The sequence below is a fragment of the Stomoxys calcitrans genome, chromosome 3 (genome assembly GCF_963082655.1).
Source record: "Stomoxys calcitrans chromosome 3, idStoCalc2.1, whole genome shotgun sequence".
NCBI classification, from domain to species: Eukaryota; Metazoa; Arthropoda; class Insecta; order Diptera; family Muscidae; genus Stomoxys; species Stomoxys calcitrans.
The window spans coordinates 14,559,012-14,581,038 of NC_081554.1; the positions used below are offsets into that span (position 1 = coordinate 14,559,012).

The 22,027-nt window shown below is 36.3% G+C and overlaps 1 protein-coding gene across 1 annotated transcript in view; it reads right to left on the reverse strand.

The window, feature by feature from the left end:
- Positions 1-11,346: 11,346 nt before the first annotated feature.
- The window catches only part of LOC106081110 (putative leucine-rich repeat-containing protein DDB_G0290503), a 48,324-nt gene continuing 37,643 nt past the window's right edge, over positions 11,347-22,027 (reverse strand). The window contains exons 14-20 of the mRNA XM_059365405.1: positions 20,594-20,959; positions 16,052-16,382; positions 15,781-15,986; positions 12,052-12,320; positions 11,704-11,937; positions 11,597-11,639; positions 11,347-11,535 (exon numbers count right to left, since the gene is read on the reverse strand). Coding sequence (XP_059221388.1) covers positions 11,380-11,535; positions 11,597-11,639; positions 11,704-11,937; positions 12,052-12,320; positions 15,781-15,986; positions 16,052-16,382; positions 20,594-20,959 — 1,605 coding nt within the window. The 3' untranslated portion in view covers positions 11,347-11,379. The remainder of the gene's footprint in view (positions 11,536-11,596; positions 11,640-11,703; positions 11,938-12,051; positions 12,321-15,780; positions 15,987-16,051; positions 16,383-20,593; positions 20,960-22,027) is intronic.

Here is a 22,027-nt window from a genome sequence, read left to right on the forward strand (position 1 = left end):
TAGAATAAAATAAAATAAAATAAAATAAAATAAAATAAAATAAAATAAAATAAAATAAAATAAAATAAAATAAAATAAAATAAAATAAAATAAAATAAAATAAAATAAAATAAAATAAAATAAAATAAAATAAAATAAAATAAAATAAAATAAAATAAAATAAAATAAAATAAAATAAAATAAAATAAAATAAAATAAAATATAATAAAATAAAATAAAATAAAATAAAAAAAATAAAATAAAATAAAATAAAATAAAATAAAATGAAATAAAATAAAATAAAATAAAATAAAATAAAATAAAATAAAATAAAATAAAATAAAATGAAATGAAATGAAATGAAATGAAATGAAATGAAATGAAATGAAATGAAATGAAATGAAATGAAATGAAATGAAATGAAATGAAATGAAATGAAATGAAATGAAATGAAATGAAATGAAATGAAATGAAATGAAATGAAATGAAATGAAATGAAATGAAATGAAATGAAATGAAATGAAATGAAATGAAATGAAATGAAATGAAATGAAATGGAATGGAATTGAATTGAATGGAATGCAATGGAATGCAATGCAATGAAATGCAATGAAATAAAATGGAATGGAATGAAATGAAATGAAATGAAATGAAATGAAATGAAATGAAATGAAATGAAATGTAATGAAATGAACTGAAATGAAATAAAATGAAATGGAATGAATTTGAGTGAAATAGAATGACATGAAATGAATTGGAATGAAATGAAATGAAATGAAATGAAATAAAATGAAATAAATTGAAATGGAGTAAAGAGGAATGACATGAAATGAAATGAATTGGAATGAAGTTAAACGAAATGAAATGAAATAAAATGAAATGAACTGAAATGAAATGGAATAAAATGGAATGGAATGCAATGGAAAGAAATGGACTGAAATGGAATGATTTTAAAATGAAATGGAATGAAATAAAATGAAATTAATTGGATTGGAATGGAATGAACTGAAATTAATTGGAATGGAATGAAATGAATTGGAATGGAATGAAATGAATTGGAATGGAATGAAGTTAAACAAAATTAAATTAAACAAGTAAAAGCGTGCTAAGTTCGGCCGGGCCGAATCTTATACACCCTCCACCATGGATCGCATTTGTCATGTTCTTTTCCCGGCATCTTTTCTTAAGCAAAACAGGATATAAGAAAAGATTTGCTCCGCTATTAGAGCGATATCAAGATGTGACCCGGTTTGAACCACAATTAAAATATATGTTGGAGACCTGTGTAAAATGTCAGCCAATTCGAATAAGAATTGCGCCCTGTGGGGGCTCAAGAAGTAAAATAGAGAGATCGATTTATATGGGAGCTGTATCGGGCTATAGACAGAGTCAGACCATAATAAACAAGTATTTTGATGGTCATGAGAGGATCCGTCGTACAAAATTTCAAGCAAATCGGATAACAATTGCAACCTCTAGAAGCTCAAGAAATCAAGATCCCAGATCGGTTTATATGGCAGCTGTATTTGGTTATGGACCGATTTGAACCTTATTTGACACAGTTGTTTAAAGTAAAAATAAAATACGTCATGCAAAATTTTAGCCAAATCGGATAGGAATTGCGCAATCTAGAGACTCAAGAAGTCAAGACCCAAGATCGGTTTATATGGCAGCTATATCAGGTTATGAACCGATTTAAACCATACGTAGCACAGTTGTTGGATATCATAACAAAACACGTGGTGCAAAATTTCATTCCAACCGGATAACAATTGCGCACTCTAGAGGCTCAAGAAGTCAAGACCCAAGATCGGTTTATATGGCAGCTATATCAGGTTATGGACCGATATGGCCCATTTACAATACCAACCGATCTACACTAATAAGAAGTATTTGTGCAAAATTTCAAGCGACTAACTTTACTCCTTCGGAAGTTAGCGTGATTTCGACAGACAGACGGACGGACATGGATAGATCGACATAAAATGTCACGACGACCAAGAATATATATACTTTATGGGGTCTCAGACGAATATTTCGAGTAGTTACAAACAGAATGACGAAATTAGTATACCCCCCATCCTATGGTGGAGGGTATAAAAAAGCGTTCCGAATCTTGGGAACTCACAACCACCATTCAGTTAAAAATTGTTTTCGACAGACGGACGGACATGACTAGATCGATTCAGAACGACGAGACGATCAATAATATATATTCTGTATGGGTTCTTAGACGAATATTTCTAGATGACTAGATTAGTATACACCCATCCTATAGTGGTGGGTATAAAAATACGAAAATTCTTACCATATCCGGAAAGAAATCGTTTCGAGGGAATGATAAGGAGGGAATTTATTTTTTCTGTTCCGACATTTAAGAACGAAATTGTAACGATTTCTGGGTCAGAGAGATGTTTTGTAAGACTTTCGTCAAGCAATTGATCCGAAATCGGACCGATTCGTCGGCAATATCATCCGCATTTTCTAAGACATTGGTCAAGAATATATGTGGAATTTCCCTCAGCCGTGTCGTGCTGATAACATGACAACTACTTCTCTCGATTTTAGTTACGATTTCGGTAAGCATCGGATCTGATATCGGATGATACATTCGATTGTCGGACCGAAATCGGAAAATTTTGTTAGCTGGGAGGTTTGGCCAACCCAACATATACGCTTATATAGTTGTAAAGTTTCACAATATGTTATTGATTACTTCTTTTTTACGTTTAAGTATTAAAATAAACCTTAAAGTATTTTTTTTATCCAAACTGGGTCATGTAATCGATCCAGCACTAAAACCATGCAATATGCTATGGCTGCCCGCATATAACATTTACCAATGCCAAATTCCAATGAAATTTTTGTTAATTGGGTCATCATTAAAGAAAAGCCGAAAAAGACAATTTTTTTCCACACTCACTCACACAAACACGTGCATCACTTGGTCTTTGCTAAGCTCTAAACTCCAACAAATGGGTGACATAATTCCATATGGCCACCGAAAGTGAGGCTTTGTGTTGCGTAAGTGGTAAGTGGCAGACGCCAATGACATTACGACGACGCACTCTTCCATCTCACCCTGCTAAATAACCCATCAAAGACTTTACCCAAGACTGCAGCAAAGATTAGCGCGTTTTTTTTTTTTCTTTGCTTTTGGGATTTCTGCGTGGGGTGAATGGAATGAAACGAAATTGAAAAGCTACAATAATTAATTCTCACAGTTAGCTGTCCGTGCCTGTAAGAAGTGAGAGGCGATTTGCTGTTGAGGCGATCATCATCAATTGTTTTCATAATCCGCTGAGCAAGCGAGCGAATGAGCCATGCCATGTTTGTTGTTGTTCGTAGTGGTATTTTCTTAAAATTAAAACATTAATTTATTTACAGCTTTGTAATAATGTAATGGCATAATGTTGCAGTGGCATAAACTAACACACTTAGGCATGAGAGAGTTGGCAAAAGTCAGGTTCACACTGCATGATAGGAAAATAAAAATTGGAAAAAAAAAATTTTTTTTTCTATAAAGAAACGAATTTTGGCGAAAATAAAACACTACTATTATTTTAACTTAATTTAAATAATATTTCTTAAGTTTATCAAATCAATAAAATTTTGCCCAATTTTATCCCCTTTAATTGTTTTATTTTACCTTTCAAATTATATACTACTCCCGTCATTCTGTTTGTAACTACACGAAATATTCGTCTGAGACCCCATAAATCATATATTGGGTTGCCCAAAAAGTAATTGCGGATTTTTCATATAGTCGGCGTTGACAAATTTTTTCACAGCTTGTGACTCTGTAATTGCATTCTTTCTTCTGTCAGTTATCAGCTGTTACTTTTAGCTTGCTTTAGAAAAAAAGTGCAAAAAAGTATGTTTGATTAAAGTTCATTCTAAGTTTTATTAAAAATGCATTTACTTTCTTTTAAAAAATCCGCAATTACTTTTTGGGCAACCCAATATATATACTCTTGATGGTCGTGACATTTTATGTCGATCTAGCCATGTCCGTCCGTCCGTCCGCCTGTCCGTCCGTCCGTCCGTCTGTCTGTTGAAAGCACGCTTACATTCGAAGGAGTAAAGCTAGCACCTTGAAATTTTTCACAAATACTTCCAATTAGTATAGGTCGGTTGGGATTTTAAGTGGGCCATATCGGTCCATGTTTTGATATAGCTGCCATATAAACCGAACTTAGGTCTTGACTTCTTGAGCCTCTAGGGGACGCAATTCTTATCCGATTGGAATGAAAATTTTCACAACGTGTTCTGTTATGATATCAAATAACTGTGCCAAGTATGTTTTAAATCGGGCCATAACCTGATATATCTGCCATATAAAACGATCTTGGGTCTTGACTTCTTGAGCCACTAGAGGGCACAATTCTTATCCGATCAGAATGAAATTTTGCACGAAGTGTTTTGTTATGATATCCAACAACTGTGCAAAGTATGGTTCAAATCGGTTCATAACCTGATATATCTGCCGTATAAACCGATCTTGGGTCTTGACTTTGTGAGCCACTAGAGGGCACAATTCTTATCCGATTTGGCTGAAATTTTGCACGAAGTATTTTGTTATGATATCCAACAACTGTGCAAAGTATGGTTCAAATCGGTTGATAACCTGATATAGCTGCCATATAAACCGATCTTGGGTCTTGACTTCTTGAGCCTCTAGGGGGCGCAATTCTTATCCAATTGGAATGAAATTTTGCACAACGTGTTTTGTTATGATATCCAACAACTGTGCTAAATAAGGTTCAAATCGGTTGATAACCTGATATAGCTGCCATATAAACCGATCTTGGGTCTTGACTTCTTAAGCCTCTAGAGGGCGCAATTCTTATCCAATTGAAATGAAATTTTGCACAACGTGTTTTGTTATGGTATCCAACAACTGTGCTAAATAAGGTTCAAATCGGTTGATAACCTGATATATCTGCCATATAAACCGATCTTGGGCCTTGACTTCTTGAGCCACTAGAGGGCACAATTCTTATCCGATTGGAATGAAATTTTCCACAACGTGTTTTGTTATGATATCCAACAACTGTGCTCAATAAGGTTCAAATCGGTTGATAACCTGATATAGCTTCCATATAAACCGATCTTGGGTCTTGACTTCTTGAGCCTCTAGAGGGCGCAATTCTGATCCGATTGGAATGAAATTTTGCACGAAGTATTTTGTTATGATATCCAACAACTGTGCTAAATAAGGTTCAGATCGGTTGATAACCTGATATAGCTGCCATATAAACCGATCTTGGGTCTTGACTTCTTGATCCTCTAGAGGACGCAATTCTTATCCGATTGGAATACAATTTTGCACAACGTGTTTTGTCATCATATTCAACATAACCTCATATAGCTGTCATATAAACCGATCTGGTGGCTTGACTTCTTGAGCTTCTAGAGGGCGCAATTCCTACCCGATTTGGCTGAAATTTGGATGACGTTTTTATTATGACTTTCAACAACTGTTCCAAATAAGGTTCAAATCGGTAAATAACCTTATATAGCTGCCATATAAACCGATCTTGAATTTTGACTTCTTGACCGACTATTGGGCGCAATTCCTATCCAATTTATCTGAAATTTTGCATGAAGTGTTTTGTTATGACTTCCAACAACTATGCCAATTATGGTTTAAATCGGTCCATAACCAGATATAGCTGGCATATGAACCGATCTGGGATCTGGACTTCTTGAGCCTCAAGAGGGCGCAATTATTATCCGATTTGGCTGAACGACTCCTCCCACGACCTCCAACATACGTGTCGAATATGGTCTGAATCGGTCTTTAGCCTGATACAGCTCCCATATAAGCCGATCTCCCTATTTTACTTCTGAAATTTTACACATAGACTTCTATTGTGGTCTCCAACATTCAATTCAATTACCACAATTATTTTCTTTTATCCTTTGTTTGTCTAAAAAGAGATTCCATGGCAAGAGCTCGACAAATGCGATCCATGGTGGACGGTATATAAGATTCGGCCCAAACGAACTTAGCACTCTTTTACTGGTTTTTATTAAATTTCCCATTATGAAATACCCACCACTGTTGACAGCATGAGAACCCCCCTTAGTGCATAATTAACGAGGAATGCAATCCTCTATTGGTGATTGTGACCATAATATTGATTACGGTAGCTATAACACTATTTAATTGCAATGAATAAGCAACTAATGTCCGCTTAAGACAAGTATCTTTATATTTCAATATTTCATGATCATGCCGATCATTGGCCGTTGACACGTTGGCATATGGAAAATCATTGCAGGAAAACTCACAAAAAAAAATGCAAACATTACCACATCAACGATTTATAAGCAATACATTGGTCTTGTTAATGACCCGCTGATTATGTATGACATGGCATTTATGGGCGATATAAGCAGTGGTAGGCCTGATGAAGGATTAACCTCCTACCACCCTCCACATTACATTGGTTGGTGGTTGTGAGTGATCTTACCTTAAAAACAGGTTTAATTTACTGGAATATACCTAAGGCTGCTAAATTGCCATTTTTCATTGGAAATATTTATCAAATCGAAAATTTTCTTTGTCACATAGATGCATAGTTTCTATTTGAACATAAGAAGAGACACAACAAATAGCACCGGAGGCCAAAAAGGAAAAATTATTACCTCTCAACATTTTGCCACATAGTTTCGCCATGCTTAAGCATTCAACTCACATATGTGCCAACATGATTTCACTTTTCTTTAACGTTGATATTGATTTTGAGCAAAGTTGGCATTTTGCTCATAATGATGTTAGTCTTATCCGTTTAGGATTTCCTCAATCTACGGCTCTCGTGAATAACAAAATGTTCAATTGAAAAGTGATAACGTAGTAATTTTTCCTATAAAGAATTTTCATATATTGGGTTGCCCAAAAAGTAATTGCGGATTTTTTAAAAGAAAGTAAATGCATTTTTAATAAAACTTAGAATGAACTTTAATCAAATATAATTTTTTTACACTTTTTTTCTAAAGCAAGCTAAAATTAACAGGTGATAACTGACAGAAGAAAGAATGCAATTACAGAGTCACAAACTGTGAAAAAATTTGTCAACGCCGACTATATGAAAAATCCGCAATTACTTTTTGGGCAACACAATACATTGAAAACTCAAACTAGTTAAAGCGTGCTAAGTTCGGCCGGGCCGATCTCTTTCCACGGCATCTCTTTTTAGGCAAACAAAGAATAATAGAAAAAAGTTGCCATGTTATTGGAACAATATCAAGTTATGGTTCATTTCGGACCATAATTGAACTGAATATTGAAGAAGAAGTCATTGAAGTGGAAGTCAATCATTGTGTGAAATTTCAGCCAAATCTAATAAGAATTGCGCACTTCAGAAGTAAAATAGGGAGATCGATTTATAGGGGAGCTGTATAAGGCTATAAACTGACACGACACGTAAGTTAAGGGTCATGTGAGAAGTCGTTGTACAAAATTTCAGCCAAATCGGAAAATACTTGCGCCCTTTAGACGCTCAAGAAGTCAAGATCCCATATCGGTTTCTATGGCAGCTATATCAGGTTATGGACCGATTTGAACTATTCTTAGCACAGTTGTTGAATGTCATAACAAAACACCTCATGCAAAATTTCAGCTAAATCGGATAATAATTGCGCCCTCTAGTGGCTCAAGAAGTCAAGACCCCGGATCGGTTTATATTGCAGCTACAACAGGTAATGGACCGATTTGAACCATTCTCAATACAGTTGCTAGAAGTCATAACAAAAAACGTCATGCAAAATTTCCGCCAAATCGGATAGGAACTGCTCCCTGTAGAGGCTCAAGAAGTCAAGACCCCAGATCGGTTTATATGACAGCTATATCAGGTTATGGACCGATTTGAACTATGCTAAGCACAGTTGTTTAAAGTCTAAACAAAACACCTTATGCAACATTTCAGCTTAATCGGATTATAATTGCGCCCTCTAGTGGCTCAAGAAGAAGAAGAAACATCACAGATGTTTTCGACCGCCTGAGGTCTCCTTGTTCGTTTAGCTGGTGGAATCATTGGACCGTATTTTTTCAAAGATGCTGTTGGACGCAACGTTACGGTGAATGAACACATTTCGAACCGAACACTGATTTTGGTAATAAAATTCAATGATTTGCAAGCGTTGCTCGTTAGTAAGTCTATTCATGATGAAATGTCAAAGCATACTGAGCATCTTTCTCTTTGACACCATGTCTGAAATCCCACGTGATCTGTCAAATACTAATGCATGAAAATCCTAACCTCAAAAAAATCACCCTTTACCTCAAACAAATCACTTAAACATATTAGGTCACCCATTTGTTCTCCGTTATTTGCTCTCAATGAACAGCCAAGAGTGATACAACGACACGGACGACTCCATGAGAGTGCGATTAAAAACCGAAGACCCCATAAACAAGACTTTCATCCTATATGAATGGTCTCCTGACCACATCGGTTACCAACAGTTGTTAAGCGGCCCACAGCTCTTATCAAGGTTCTTACCTCTAATTTTTTAATACGCACCATCATAAGATCGATCGAAATATCCATTTCTGACGCTACAAAGTTTATATATTTCAGATCGTTGTAAAGTTCTAAGGCGATTTAACGATGTCCGTCTGTCCGTGAGTCTGTTGTAATCACCCTACAGCCTCAAAAATTTAAGATATTGAGCTGAACTTTGGCACATATATGTCTTTTTGCACCCAAGGCTAGTTCTTGACCGGGCCAAATCGGACCATATTTGGATAAAGTTGCCATATAGACCAATCTGCCCATAAAGTCTAAAGCCCATAAAAATGCAAATGACAATTATGCCCATGAACATTCCACTAAGGAACAGGGACAAACTTCCCACAGTGCAGTCCGATTTAAGTCTAAGCTCAATGATAAGGGGCTTCCTTTTTAAAGCCGATTCCGAATGGCGTGCCGCAGTGCGACACCTCTTTGAGAGCAGTTTTACATGGGATAGTATCCCACAAATGTTACCACCATTAGGAGGGAATAACCACTGCTGAAAATTTTCTCTGATGGTCTCGCCAGGATTCGAACCCAGGCTTTCAGCGTCATAGGCGGACATGCTGACCTGTGCGCTACGGTGGCCTCCCTAAAGCCCATAAAATCTTTACTTATTTCCCGATTTCGCTGAAATTTGAAACAGTAAGTTGCTTTAAGCCTCCCGAAATCCGATTAAAATATGGTTCACATCGGACCCTATTTGGATATAGCTGCAATATAGACCGATCTGCTTATTAAGGGTCTGAAGCCCATTACAGTTGCAATTATTACTCTATTTCGCAGAAATTTTAAACTGTGAGTTGTTTTAAGCCTCCCGAGATCCGATCCAAATATGATCCAGATCAGACTATATAGCTATAGCTTCCATATAGACCGATGCCTGATTTCGATGAAACTGTTACTTGTATAAAAGTTCTTGGTACCTGAGTATAATATGGTCCAAACAAGCCGCTATTTAGATATAACCATGGTAATGGTAGTGGAGTTATAACAAGTAAAAGCGTGCTAAGTTCGGCCGGGCCGAAAATTATATACCCTCCAACATGGATCGCATTTGTCGAGTTCTTTTTCCAGCATCTCTTCCAGCATCTTCTCTGCCCGTCAGTCAGTCAAAAGCACGCTAACTTTTGAAAGAGTAAAGACAGCCGCTTGAAATTTTGCACAAATACTTCTTATTAGTGTAGGTCGGTTGGGATCGTAAATGGGCTATATCGGTCCACGTTTTGATATAGCTGCCATATAAACCGATCTGAGATCTTGACTTCCTGAGCCGCTAGAGGGCAGAATTCTTATCCGATTTGGCTGAAATTTTGCATGAGGTGTTTTGGTATCACTTCCAACAACTGTGTAAAGTATGATACAAATCGGTTTATAATCTGGTATAGCTGTCATATAAACCGATCTTGGGTCTTGACTTCTTGAGCCTCTAGAGGACGCAATTCTCATCCGATTTGACTGAAATTTTGCACGAAGTGTTTTGTTATGACTTCCAATAACTGTGCTTAGTATGGGTCAAATCGGTCCATGTTTTGATATAGCTGCCATTAAAACCGATCTGGGATCTTGACTTCCTGAGCCGCTAGAGGGCAGAATTCTTATCCGATTTGACTGAAATTTTTCACGAAGTGTTTTGTTATGACTTCCAATAACTGTGCTTAGTATGGCTCAAATCGGTCCATGTTTTGATATGGCTGCCATTAAAACCGATCTTGGGTCTTGACTTCTTGAGCCTCTAGAGGGCGCAATTCTCATCCGATTTTACCGAAATTTTGCATGTCGTGTTTTGGTATTACTTACAACAACTGTGTTAAGTATGATTTAAATCGGTTTATAATCTGTTACAGCTGTCATATAAACCGATCGTTGATCTTGACTTCTTGAGCCTCTAGAGGGCGCAATTCTCATCCGATTTGGCTGAAATTTCGCATGAGGTATTTTGTTATGACTTTTAATATCTGTGCTAAGTATGGGGCAAATCGTTACATAACTTAATATAGCTGCCATATAAACCGATCTGGGATCTTGACTTCTTGGGCCTCTAGAGGGCGCAATTGTCATCCGATATGGCAGAAATTTTGTACAACGGCTTTTCTCATAACCTTCAACATAGAAGTCTAATATGGTCTGAATCGATCAATAGCTTGATACAGCTCCCATATAAACCTATCTCGCGATTTTGCTTCTAGAGCCCCTACAAGCCCAATTCTGACCCGAATGAACTGAAATGTTACACAATAACTTCTACAATGTTCAGCATTCATTTATGGTCCGAATGTTGCTATATCTTGATATAGCAACAAAAGCACAACAGTTCTTATTCAATATTCTTTGTTTGCCTAAAAAGAGATACCGCGCATAGAACTCGACAAATGCGATCCATGGTGGAGTGTATATAAGATTCGGGCCGGCCGAACTTAGCACGCTCTTACTAGTTTTATTTTGCCATCCTTTCATAATCCACTTTTTTCGGTTACACTGCGTAATACAATGATTAAAAAGTATTGAGACTAAAATTTTAATTTTTAATACATTTTAAATTCATTAATAAAATTTATTTATTAATTATTATACTAAGCTATACAAAAGTAAGTAAATGAAATCATGTACATAACTTCAAAAAATCACCATCTGAAGGGGAACACCTTGGGCGGTTTATAGATGTGCTATAGATACACTAACAATTTTCCATGAATTCTCTAAAGACTTTGGAGAAAAATTCTATAGAAAATATCTAAATATTAGAAACTAAAGGAATGCAATAAAATAATAACTAAGGAATAAGAGTTATGATCAGAGCCTATATATAGACAGTACATAATGAAGCCACAAATATAGTACAAAACTTCAGCTAAGTTCATGGAATTGTAAAGAAAATCTAGTTTTTAGTTTGGTCCTCATTGGTGTTGGTTGCCTGTGTACCAGTTGTATCAGTTGTTTGGGTTTGTGCGAGATTTGGATCATCGCGTAGTAAGGAAGACTGCTCAAAAATACGACTTCTAGCATCACGTAACAAAGCTAAACGATCGGTAATCTGTTTAAAGAAGAGATGTTACAGCCTTAGTGAGATTCTCGGTACAAATTTGTGTACTTACCGATCGATTGCCGGCTCCCAATCCCAACTGAGAGCTAATGGGGCTGTAAATAATAAAAAATCATATGTTTTATTTTAATTTTTGTTCTCAAAATTCAAAAGACTCGCCTAAACGAAGCCAATCTTAGGCGTTCAAATTCAGCTTCCAAAATTCTATAATCTTCACGCAATAAACGATAGGCATTCATGTATTCACTCTTATCCTTATAAAAGAAACCAAATAACTCCTCAAACTCTTTGAATTTTTCACGTATTATAGTTTCGGCCTTCAGTTGGTCCTCCCTCCATTGGCGATACGAGCTGAGCAATTCCTCTGATTGTTTAGAAACTGCCTGTTCGTTTCTGCAAAGAATAACAGTGCAGATCACTGAACATTGTTAGTGTGTTGAAGTACATAAAGTAGAGGCGTGAGTAAGAGCCAACAATGTGACTTTGAATCATTTGTCGCATACTCACTCGTAGGCCTCTCTCAATCTTTGATAGTCCTCTTCAAGAATTTTTATATTTCGTTGACCATCCAGCTTCTCTTCTCTGAGTTGCCGTAATTCCCCGGCATGTCTGACATCATTGCTTCTTAATATAGCCTGCTGCTTCTGTATGACCTCATGAGCGTTGTAAAGTTCTTTTTCGGTTTTAATCATTTGCTCCTGCAAACTTTTTTGGCGACCCACAACAATGGCTTCTTTCTCTTTAAGTGAAAGAACCTCTTTTCTCAGCAAATCGCCCTAGCAGAATATAGAAGAAAGTATAATTATTTAATTTAGAGAATTATATGAGAGTATGATATGACAGAATTATATGAGAGAATGATATGAGAGAGTGATGTGAGAGAATGATATGAGAGAATGATATGAGAGAATGATATGAGAAAATGATATGTGAGAATGATATGAGTGAATGATATGAGAGAATGATATGAGAGAATGATATGAGAGAATGATATGAGAGAATGATATGAGAGAATGATATGAGAGAATGACATGAGGGAAGTATTCCCTGTTCCTCAATGGATTGTTCATGGGATATTTAGTACTAAAGGGTGATTTTTTTGAGGATAGGATTTTCATGCATTAGTATTTGACAGATCACGTGGGATTTCAGACATGGTTTCAAAGAGAAAGATGCTCAGTATGCTTTGACATTTCATCATGAATAGACTTACTAACGAGCAACGCTTGCAAATCATTGAATTTTATTACCAAAATCAGTGTTCGGTTCGAAATGTGTTCAAATTTTGACAAATTTTGTTCAGCGATGAGGCTCATTTCTGGTTGAATGGCTACGTAAATAAGCAAAATTGCCGCATTTGGAGTGAAGAGCAACCAGAAGCCGTTCAAGAACTGCCCATGCATCCCGAAAAATGCACTGTTTGGTGTGGTTTGTACGCTGGTGGAATCATTGGACCGTATTTTTTCAAAGATGCTGTTGGACGCAACGTTACGGTGAATGAACACATTTCGAACCGAACACTGATTTTGGTAATAAAATTCAATGATTTGCAAGCGTTGCTCGTTAGTAAGTCTATTCATGATGAAATGTCAAAGCATACTGAGCATCTTTCTCTTTGACACCATGTCTGAAATCCCACGTGATCGGTCAAATACTAATGCATGAAAATCCTAACATCAAAAAAATCACCCTTTAGTATAGTAAAACACTTAATTAATTCAAAAAGCTGATAACAACTTCTTGAACTTCTCAAGGCCATATTAAACAAGTAAGAGCGTGCTAAGTTCGGCGGGGCCGAATCTTATATACCCTCAACCATGGATCGGATTTGTCGAGTTCTATGTGCGGTATCTCTTTTTAGACAAACAAAGAATATTGAATAAGAACTGTTGTGCTTTTGGAGCTATATCAAGTTATAGTCCGATTCGGACCATAAATGAATGCTGAACATTGTAGAAGTTATTGTGTAATATTTCAGTTCAATCGTATAAGAATTTCGCCTTGTGAGGCTCAAGAAGCAAAATCGGGAGATAGGTTTATATGGGAGCTGTATCAAGCTATTGATCGATTCCGACCATATTAGACACGTATGTAGAAGGTTATGAGAGAAGCCGTTGTACAAAATTTCAGTCAAATCGGACGAGAATTGCGCCCTCTAGAGGCGCAAGAAGTCAAGATCCCAGATCATTTTATATGGCAGCTATATCAGGTTATGTACCGATTTGCGCCATACTTAGCACAGTTATTGAAAGTCATAACAAAATACTTCATTCCTCCAGAGGCTCAAGAATTCAAGATCCAAGACCGGTTTATACTACAGCTATACCAGATTATGAACCGATTTGTGTCATACTTAACACAGTTGTTGGAAGTGATACCAAAACACGTCATGGTAAATTTCAGTCAAATCGAACGAAAATTGGGCCTTCTAAAGGCTCAAGAAGTCAAGACCCCAGATCGGTTGATATGGCAGCTATATCGAAACATGGACCGATTTGAACCATACTTAGCACATTGTTTGAAAGTCATAACAAAATACCTCATGCAAAATGTCAGTCAAATCGGATAAGAATTGCGCCCTCTAGAGGCTCAAGTAGTCAAGACCCCAGATCGGTTTATATGGCAGCTATATCAAAACATGGACCGATTTGAACCATACTTAGCGTTGTTATTGGAAGTGATACCAAAACACGACATGCAAAATTTCAGCCAAATCGGACGAGAATTGCGCCCTCCAGAGGCTCAAGAAGTCAAGACCCCAGATCGGTTGATATGGCAGCTATATCAAAACATGGACCGATTTGAACCATACTTAGCACATTGTTTGAAAGTCATAACATAACACCTCATGCAAAATTTCAGTCAAATCGGATAAGAATTACGCCCTCTAGAGGCTCAAGAAGTCAAGATCCCAGATCGGTTTATATGGCAGCTATGTCAAAACATGGACCGATTTGAACCATACTTAGCGTTGTTATTGGAAGTGATACCAAAACACGACATGCAAAATTTCAGCCAAATCGGACGAGAATTGCGCCCTCCAGAGGCTCAAGAAGTCAAGACCCCAGATCGATTGATATGGCAGCTATATCAAAACATGGACCGATTTGAACCATACTTAGCACATTGTTTGAAAGTCATAACATAACACCTCATGCAAAATTTCAGTCAAATCGGATAAGAATTACGCCCTCTAGAGGCTCAAGAAGTCAAGACCCCAGATCGGTTTATATGGCAGCTATATCAGGTTATGTAACGATTTGCGCCATACTTAGCACAGTTATTGAAAATCAAAAAAGAAAACCTCATACGAAATTTCAGCCAAATCGGATGAAAATTGCGCACTCTTGAGGCTCAAGAAGTCGAGATCCAAGATCGGTTTATATGACAGCTATACCAGATTATGAACCGATTTAAATCATACTTAACACAGTTATTGGAAGTGATACCAAAACACGACATGCAAAATTTCAGTCAAATCGGACTAGAATTGCGCCCTCTAGAGGCTCGAGAAGTCAAGACCCCAGATCGGTTTATATGGCAGCTATATTAGGTTATGTACCATACTTAGCATAGTTATTGAAAGTCATAACAAAATACCTCATGCGAAATTTCAGTCAAATCGGATAAGATTTGCGCCCTCTAGAGGCTCAAGAAGTCAAGACCCCAGATCGGTTTATATGGCAGCTATATCAAAACATGAACCGATTTGAATAATACTTAGCGTAGTTATTGGAAGTCGTAACAAAACAGCTCATGCAAAATTGCAGCCAAATCGGATGAGAATTGCGCCCTATAGAGGCTCAAGAAGTCAAGACCCAAGATCGGTTTATATGACAGCTATACCAGATTATGAACCGATTTAAACTGTACTTTACACAGTTGTTGGAAGTGATACAAAAACACTACATGCAAAATTTCAGTCAAATCGGACGAGAATTGTGCTCTCTAGAGGCTCAAGAAGTGAAGACCCCAGATCGGTTTATATGGCAGCTATATCAAAACATGGACCGATTTGAACCATACTTAGCGAAGTTGTTGGAAGTGATACGAAACAAACACGTGCAAAATTCAAAAACGTCAAATCGGAAAATAATTGCGCCCTCTATGGGGTCTCAGACGCATATTTCGAGGTGTTACCAACACAATGACGAAATTAGTATACCCCCATCCCATGGTGTATAGGGTAGAAAAACATCATACATACTCATATCAAAACCACTTTTCTCTACTAACCTCCATTTTGTGCTCCATTTCCGTTCTTTCCATCAGTTTATAACGTTCATTCAGAACTTTTAACTGGGTATGAGCAGCTCGTAGTTTCTTCGATTGATCCTCAAAATTTTTCTCCAGGCTATCAAACTTTTGAGCCAATTCCATGCGATGACTTTCTTGAGATTTCAACAGACCCGCTAATCGTTGCGATTGTGCATAAAGGTTTGCTGTCAAAAAGATAACTGATGTTCTAAAGATATTCTTCACTTTTGGATACTATGAACAAACAAACCATTCTTTCTTTTGCTTTCATTCAACTCCTCATTGAGTTTTCGAGTCTCGGAACGCAAAAAATGTTCTTGTCTCCTTGAATCATCCAAATCTTTGGATATTTTTTCCAATCGGTTTTCCAACTCTGCAATTTGATGTTGACAATTACAACTCTGATTGGTGTAGGCAATTGGAGCTGCACTGGGATGCTGCAGGGTATTGGCACGACATGAGAATTCAACAGCAGGTGTTGGGGCGGAACGATTTAACAACGTTGTCAAATGCAGGATATGTTGTTCACTTGCAGTAAGGTTTTGTTCAAGCTGATGTATTTGGCATTTAAGGTTGTTATTCTGAAAAAAGTTTATGCAAGAGAAACTTTTAATAAGTAGAAGGGGACAAGAGGAATTTAGCAGAGAAAATAACTAAACAAACCAATCACGATTATCTTTTGAATAGAATACGATAAATGATAGCCAATTTTATATAATATTGGGTTGCCCAAAAAGCAATTACGGATTTTTTCATATAGTCGACGTTGACAAATTTTTTCACAGCTTGTGACTCTGTTATTGCATTCTTTCCTCTGTCAGTTATCAGCTGTTACTTTAGCTTGCTAAATTTCATTCTAAATTTTATTAAAAATGCATTTACTTTCTTTTAAAAAATCCGCAATTACTTTTTGGGCAACCCAATACTTTGTATTAGTCGTACTTATGATATTAAACAAGCAATTAATATCAATAGAAAATTTAAATAAAGACAATATTTCATAGAAAATTTCCCTAAAATCAAGTAAGAAAAATATTTTTATACCCACTACCACAGGTTAGGAATTCTACTAATTTAGTCATTCCGTTTGTTACATGTCGAAATATTGATCTGCGACCCTACATAGTAAATAATTTTTGATCATCTAGACATTCTAAGTCAATCTAGCCATATCCGTCCTTCCGTCCGTCTATGAAAAACACCCTACAGTCTTCAAAGCCAGAGATATTGAGCCATTTATCGTATTTTAGGCATTACACCGTGTTTTTTATCCATAGGCAGGTTAAGTTCAAAGATGAGCTTTATCGGACTTGAATCAATCAAGATTCTTGATACAGCCCCCATATAGACCGATCAGCCGATGTATGGTCTGAAGCCCATTAAAGCCACATTTATTATCCGATTTCACGGAAATTGGGGCAGTGAGTTGTGTCAGGCTTTTCGATATCCGCGCCCTATATGGTTCCGATCGGTTTATATTTTAATATAGCTGCCACATATACCGATCTCCCGATTCAAGGTCTGTGCCTAAAAAAACCAGCGTTGATTACCAAATTTCCTCGAAATTTGGCGCTCTTCGACTTCCCTGTTCAATATGGCTGCCACATTGACTGATCTCCCGATTTACTGTTTTGAGAATTATTGAACAGTGAGATGCGTTAAATGCTCGACGCCCGTGCTGGGTTTGAATCGGTAGCTTCTACGGGTGTATAAATGATGCATTCTCACACCGGACTTTGTCGAAATGAGTACTATGCCATGTAAAAACTTCTCCTCAAAAGAGGTTTCGCACTGCGGCACGCCATTCCGACTCGACTATAAAAAGGAGGCCCCTTATCATTGAGCTTAAACTTAAATCGGACTGCACTCATTGACATGTGGGAAGTGTGCCTCTATTCTTTAATGGAATGCTCATGGGCAAATGTACATTTTACTGACAAGGGTCTCAATAGCCTAAAAACGCGTCTGCCAGTGGTGTGATATCTATGTCCGATTGTGTGATAGCTGGCAATTTCATTTCTTCAATTCATAAAACCCATCCCTGCTACCTAACATACATTCTCGTGGCCATTTAAGCTGGACTAAGGCACAAAGAGTGATTTATTTATTCCAATGACTAACTCTAGTAGCCAATAGTAAAAAATTCTTCGATTCGGAAAAAATTTCTTTGAATTAAAAAAAAAAAAAATTTTTTTGTTAAGCATACCGATCGGCTTAGTATCACTTCCTGATTCGATTTAGCAATGTCCGTCTCTCTGTCCATGTATTCTTGTGATCACGGTACAGGTCGCATTTATTGTCCGACTGTGATGAAATTTTGCACATGTCACTTTTTTGGCCCAAGGACAAACGCTATTAATTTTGAAAAAAAACGGTTCATATTTAGATATTTTTCATCCGATATGGCCTTTTAAGGCTATAGAAGCCACAATTTTGGTCCGATCTTTAAAAAACATAGTACGAGGTGTTTTACTCGACGTGTACATACTTGTACAAAATTCCATCAAAATCGGTCCAGATTTAGATATAGCTCCCATATACATCTTTCATCCGATCTTACCTTTTAAACCTATAGAAGCCACAATTTTGGTCCGATCTTTAAATTATTTAGCACGGGGTGTTTTATTTGAAATCCTAATACGTGAGCGAAATTTCATAATATTTCAGTCCAATCGGATAAGAATTGCCCCTTGTAGGGGCTCAAGAAGCATAATCGGGAGATGGGTTTATATGGGAGCTGTATCAGGCCATAGATCGATTCAGACAATATTGGACACGTATATTGAAGGTCATGGGAGAAGCCGTTGTACAAAATTTAAGCCAAATCGAATACAAATTGCGCCCTCTAGAGGCTTAAGAAGTCAAGATCCCAGATCGGTTTATATAACAGCTATATCAGGTTATGTGCCCAAAGTTGTTGGAAGCCATAACGAAACATTTCATGCAAAAATTCAGCCAAATCAGATTATAATATAGGGGCCTAAGAAGTCAAGAACACAGATCAGTTTATATAGCAGCTATATCAGGCTTTTTACCAATTTCAACCATACTTGGCACAAAACACATCATGCTCAATTTATCTAAATCGGATGATAATTGCGCCATCTAGTGGCTCAAGATAGTTTTACATGGCAGCTATATCGGGTTATGGACCGATTTGAACCATACTTAGCACAGTTATTGAAAAACATAACGAAACACGTCATGCAAAATTTCATCCAAATCCGATAATAATTGCGCCCTCTATAGGTTCAAGAAGTAAGATCCCTGATCAGTTTACATGACAGCTATATCAGGTTATGGCCTTCTAAGGCTATAGAAGCCACAATTTTGGTGCAACCTTAAAAAAATTTTGCACGCGGTGTTTTATTTGAGATCCTCATACGAGTGCAAAATTTCATAAAAATTGGTCCAGATTTAGATATCGCTCCCATATATATCTTTCATCCGATATGGTGTTTTAAGGCTGTAGTAGCCACAATTTTTGGTCCAACCTTAAACAGATTTTGCACGAGGTGTTTTATTTGAGATCCTAATACGTGTGCAAAATTTCATAAAAATTGGTCCAGATTTAGATATAGCTCCCATATATATCTTTCATCCGATATGGAGTTTTAAAACTGTAGTAGCCAAAATTTTGGTCCGATCTTTACAAAATTTTGCACGAGACGTTTTATTTGGCGTCCCAATATGGATACAAAATTTCATTAAATTCGAACCTGATTTAGAAATAGCTCCCATATACATATTTCATCCTATATGGATTTTTAAGGCAGTAGAAACCACAGTTTTGGTCAGATCTCTACAATATTGGGCGTGAGAAATTATATTTGACGTCCCAGGTATAAAAAAAAAATTTTAGACCCAACAGACTCTCGGTTTTTTAAAAAGTTTAGCCGCTCAAAGTGTTGATACATACTTTACAAATATTGTGTTGCCCAAAAAGTAATTGCGGATTTTTTAAAAGAAAGTAAATGCATTTTTAATAAAACTTAGAATGAACTTTAATCAAATATACTTTTTTTACACTTTTTTTTCTAAAGCAAGCTAAAGGTAACAGCTGATAACTGACAGAAGAAAGAATGCAATTACAGAGTCACAAGCTGTGAAAAAATTTGTCAACGCCGACTATATGAAAAATCCGCAATTAATTTTTGGGCAACCCAATATATAAAGAAGATAAAACTCCCGCACGAACATAAACCTCAAATTTGTATTCCACGAGTTCTACATCTATGAACCATGCTGTATCGAAATCGAGGGCGCGCCCTATACAGCGCTCTTTTCGTAAAAAATTTAATATAAAATTTTAGTATTTTCAATTAAATTTTTAATTAATCCAATTAAAAAATTAATTGGATATTTCGAAAATTTCAATCATTTTTGTAAGTGAATCAATTAAAAAAATTAATTAAACATTTTAAAAAATTCAATCATTTTTTTAATTGGACCAATTAGAAAATTAATTGGACATTTCAAAAATTTTTCAATCATTTTTTTTTAATTGAACATATTTTTCAATCACCTTTTTCAAAAACTGTGATTGATATTATCACTACCGTGATTGAAGCGGTTTCAATTAAAAAATTGATAGGATCAATTAATTTTGTGATTGAAACCGATTTTTATTTTTATTTTTTTTTTTTTTCTGTATACATTCACTTTTGTGAATATGGGCGTTAGTCGCTGGAGAAAATGTTATTCAAATTTTGTTTAAAGAAAATTTTTTGAAATTTTGTTTCTATAGAAAATCATGTAAGGATGTTATTTTTTCACAATTAACTCAACACACTGTGGCTTCCATTTCTCTATAGGCAGTGTCTTTCTCCTTAAGTCGCAATTTTAGGGCCTCTTGAAGACGATCATTTTGATCTTCCAATTCCTTTAGGGAAGCTGTCAAATCCACTTCATCATCATCGCTAGCATCATGTTGGCCACCTTTCCCATGACTGCAGCATTCGTTGTGTACTTGGACCACCTCACAGGACATCTGTTCTAAATCATTTTTCAGCTCATCGATAATTTGCAGATATTTTTCATGGGTATTGATAAGAATGCCAGAAACACCGCCAACGGCTTCTTCGCCACCACCACCGCTATCATGGTGATGATGTTGCAAGGATGCTTGCAAATGCATTCCATGGGGACAATCGCCAGCCTGCGACAGCATTCACAAATAGAAAATAAAAACACAACAAAAGTTTAAAGTTTTACTACATCTTATCACGATGTTAGTCAAATGTTTCTTACCATTATGAGATTTGTTTTGATTTTCTTTTAATTATGGCAGCGTGTTGCAATAAATTTGCCTTGGTATTATTTCGCTTTAATACGCAAAAATTGCCTTAAGGTGTTGTGGGTCTTAGCAGCCACATGATATGAAGGGTGAAGAAAGAACTTTTTTTTCCCCTTCAAAAAAATGATTCTCCTTTGAACGAAGTTTTTTTGTATATTGTTGTTGGTATTTCAATTACTATTTTGTTGTTGTTATTATAGTTTCGTTAGTGCCCAATTTCGTGTTTGGCATTGCATTGGCAAGTATCGCCAACTTATTTACAAGTATTTGCCGTCATTACATTTTCGGAATTCAATAATTTTGCAATAAAACTTTGTCACGAAACCTGAAACCATTACAAAGTGAAAAACGAAAGCTCCAGCCCCAGCAAGCAACACATCAACAGCAAAAGGACTCAAACACACACACACACACATACACATCCAGGTACATAGACACTGCTGCCAAATATGAAGAAAATTTGAAATAGAATTTTGAGCTAACGCCAAAGAATTTTTGTCTGTGATTCATGACCTGGCATTTAAACTCTTTAATAATTTTTTTCAAATCAAGGAAAGAAAAAACAAATTTTGCATGAAAATATTCCATAAACCATAACATATTAGTTGAAATTTTTTAAGATATATTGCCAGAACAAAGGATACATAAGAGTATATAAAGGGTTTTGTATTGCAGCATATTAGAGACATGATAAAGTCATTATTATGAAAAAATACAAAATTAAGGTAGTCAAAGCGTATTAAGTTTGGCTAGGCCGAACATTAGATACCCACAGGTTGAAAGTTAGTGTACTCCAAACTGTGAGCAAATTTGCACAAATTGTACTGGAAGTCGTACGTTTACTTTATATGACAGCAGAAGAGAGCGGAAGAGTGAGTGAGAGCGAGAGTTTGGTAATTGAGAGTTTTGCAAATTTCTACCCAGAGGAAA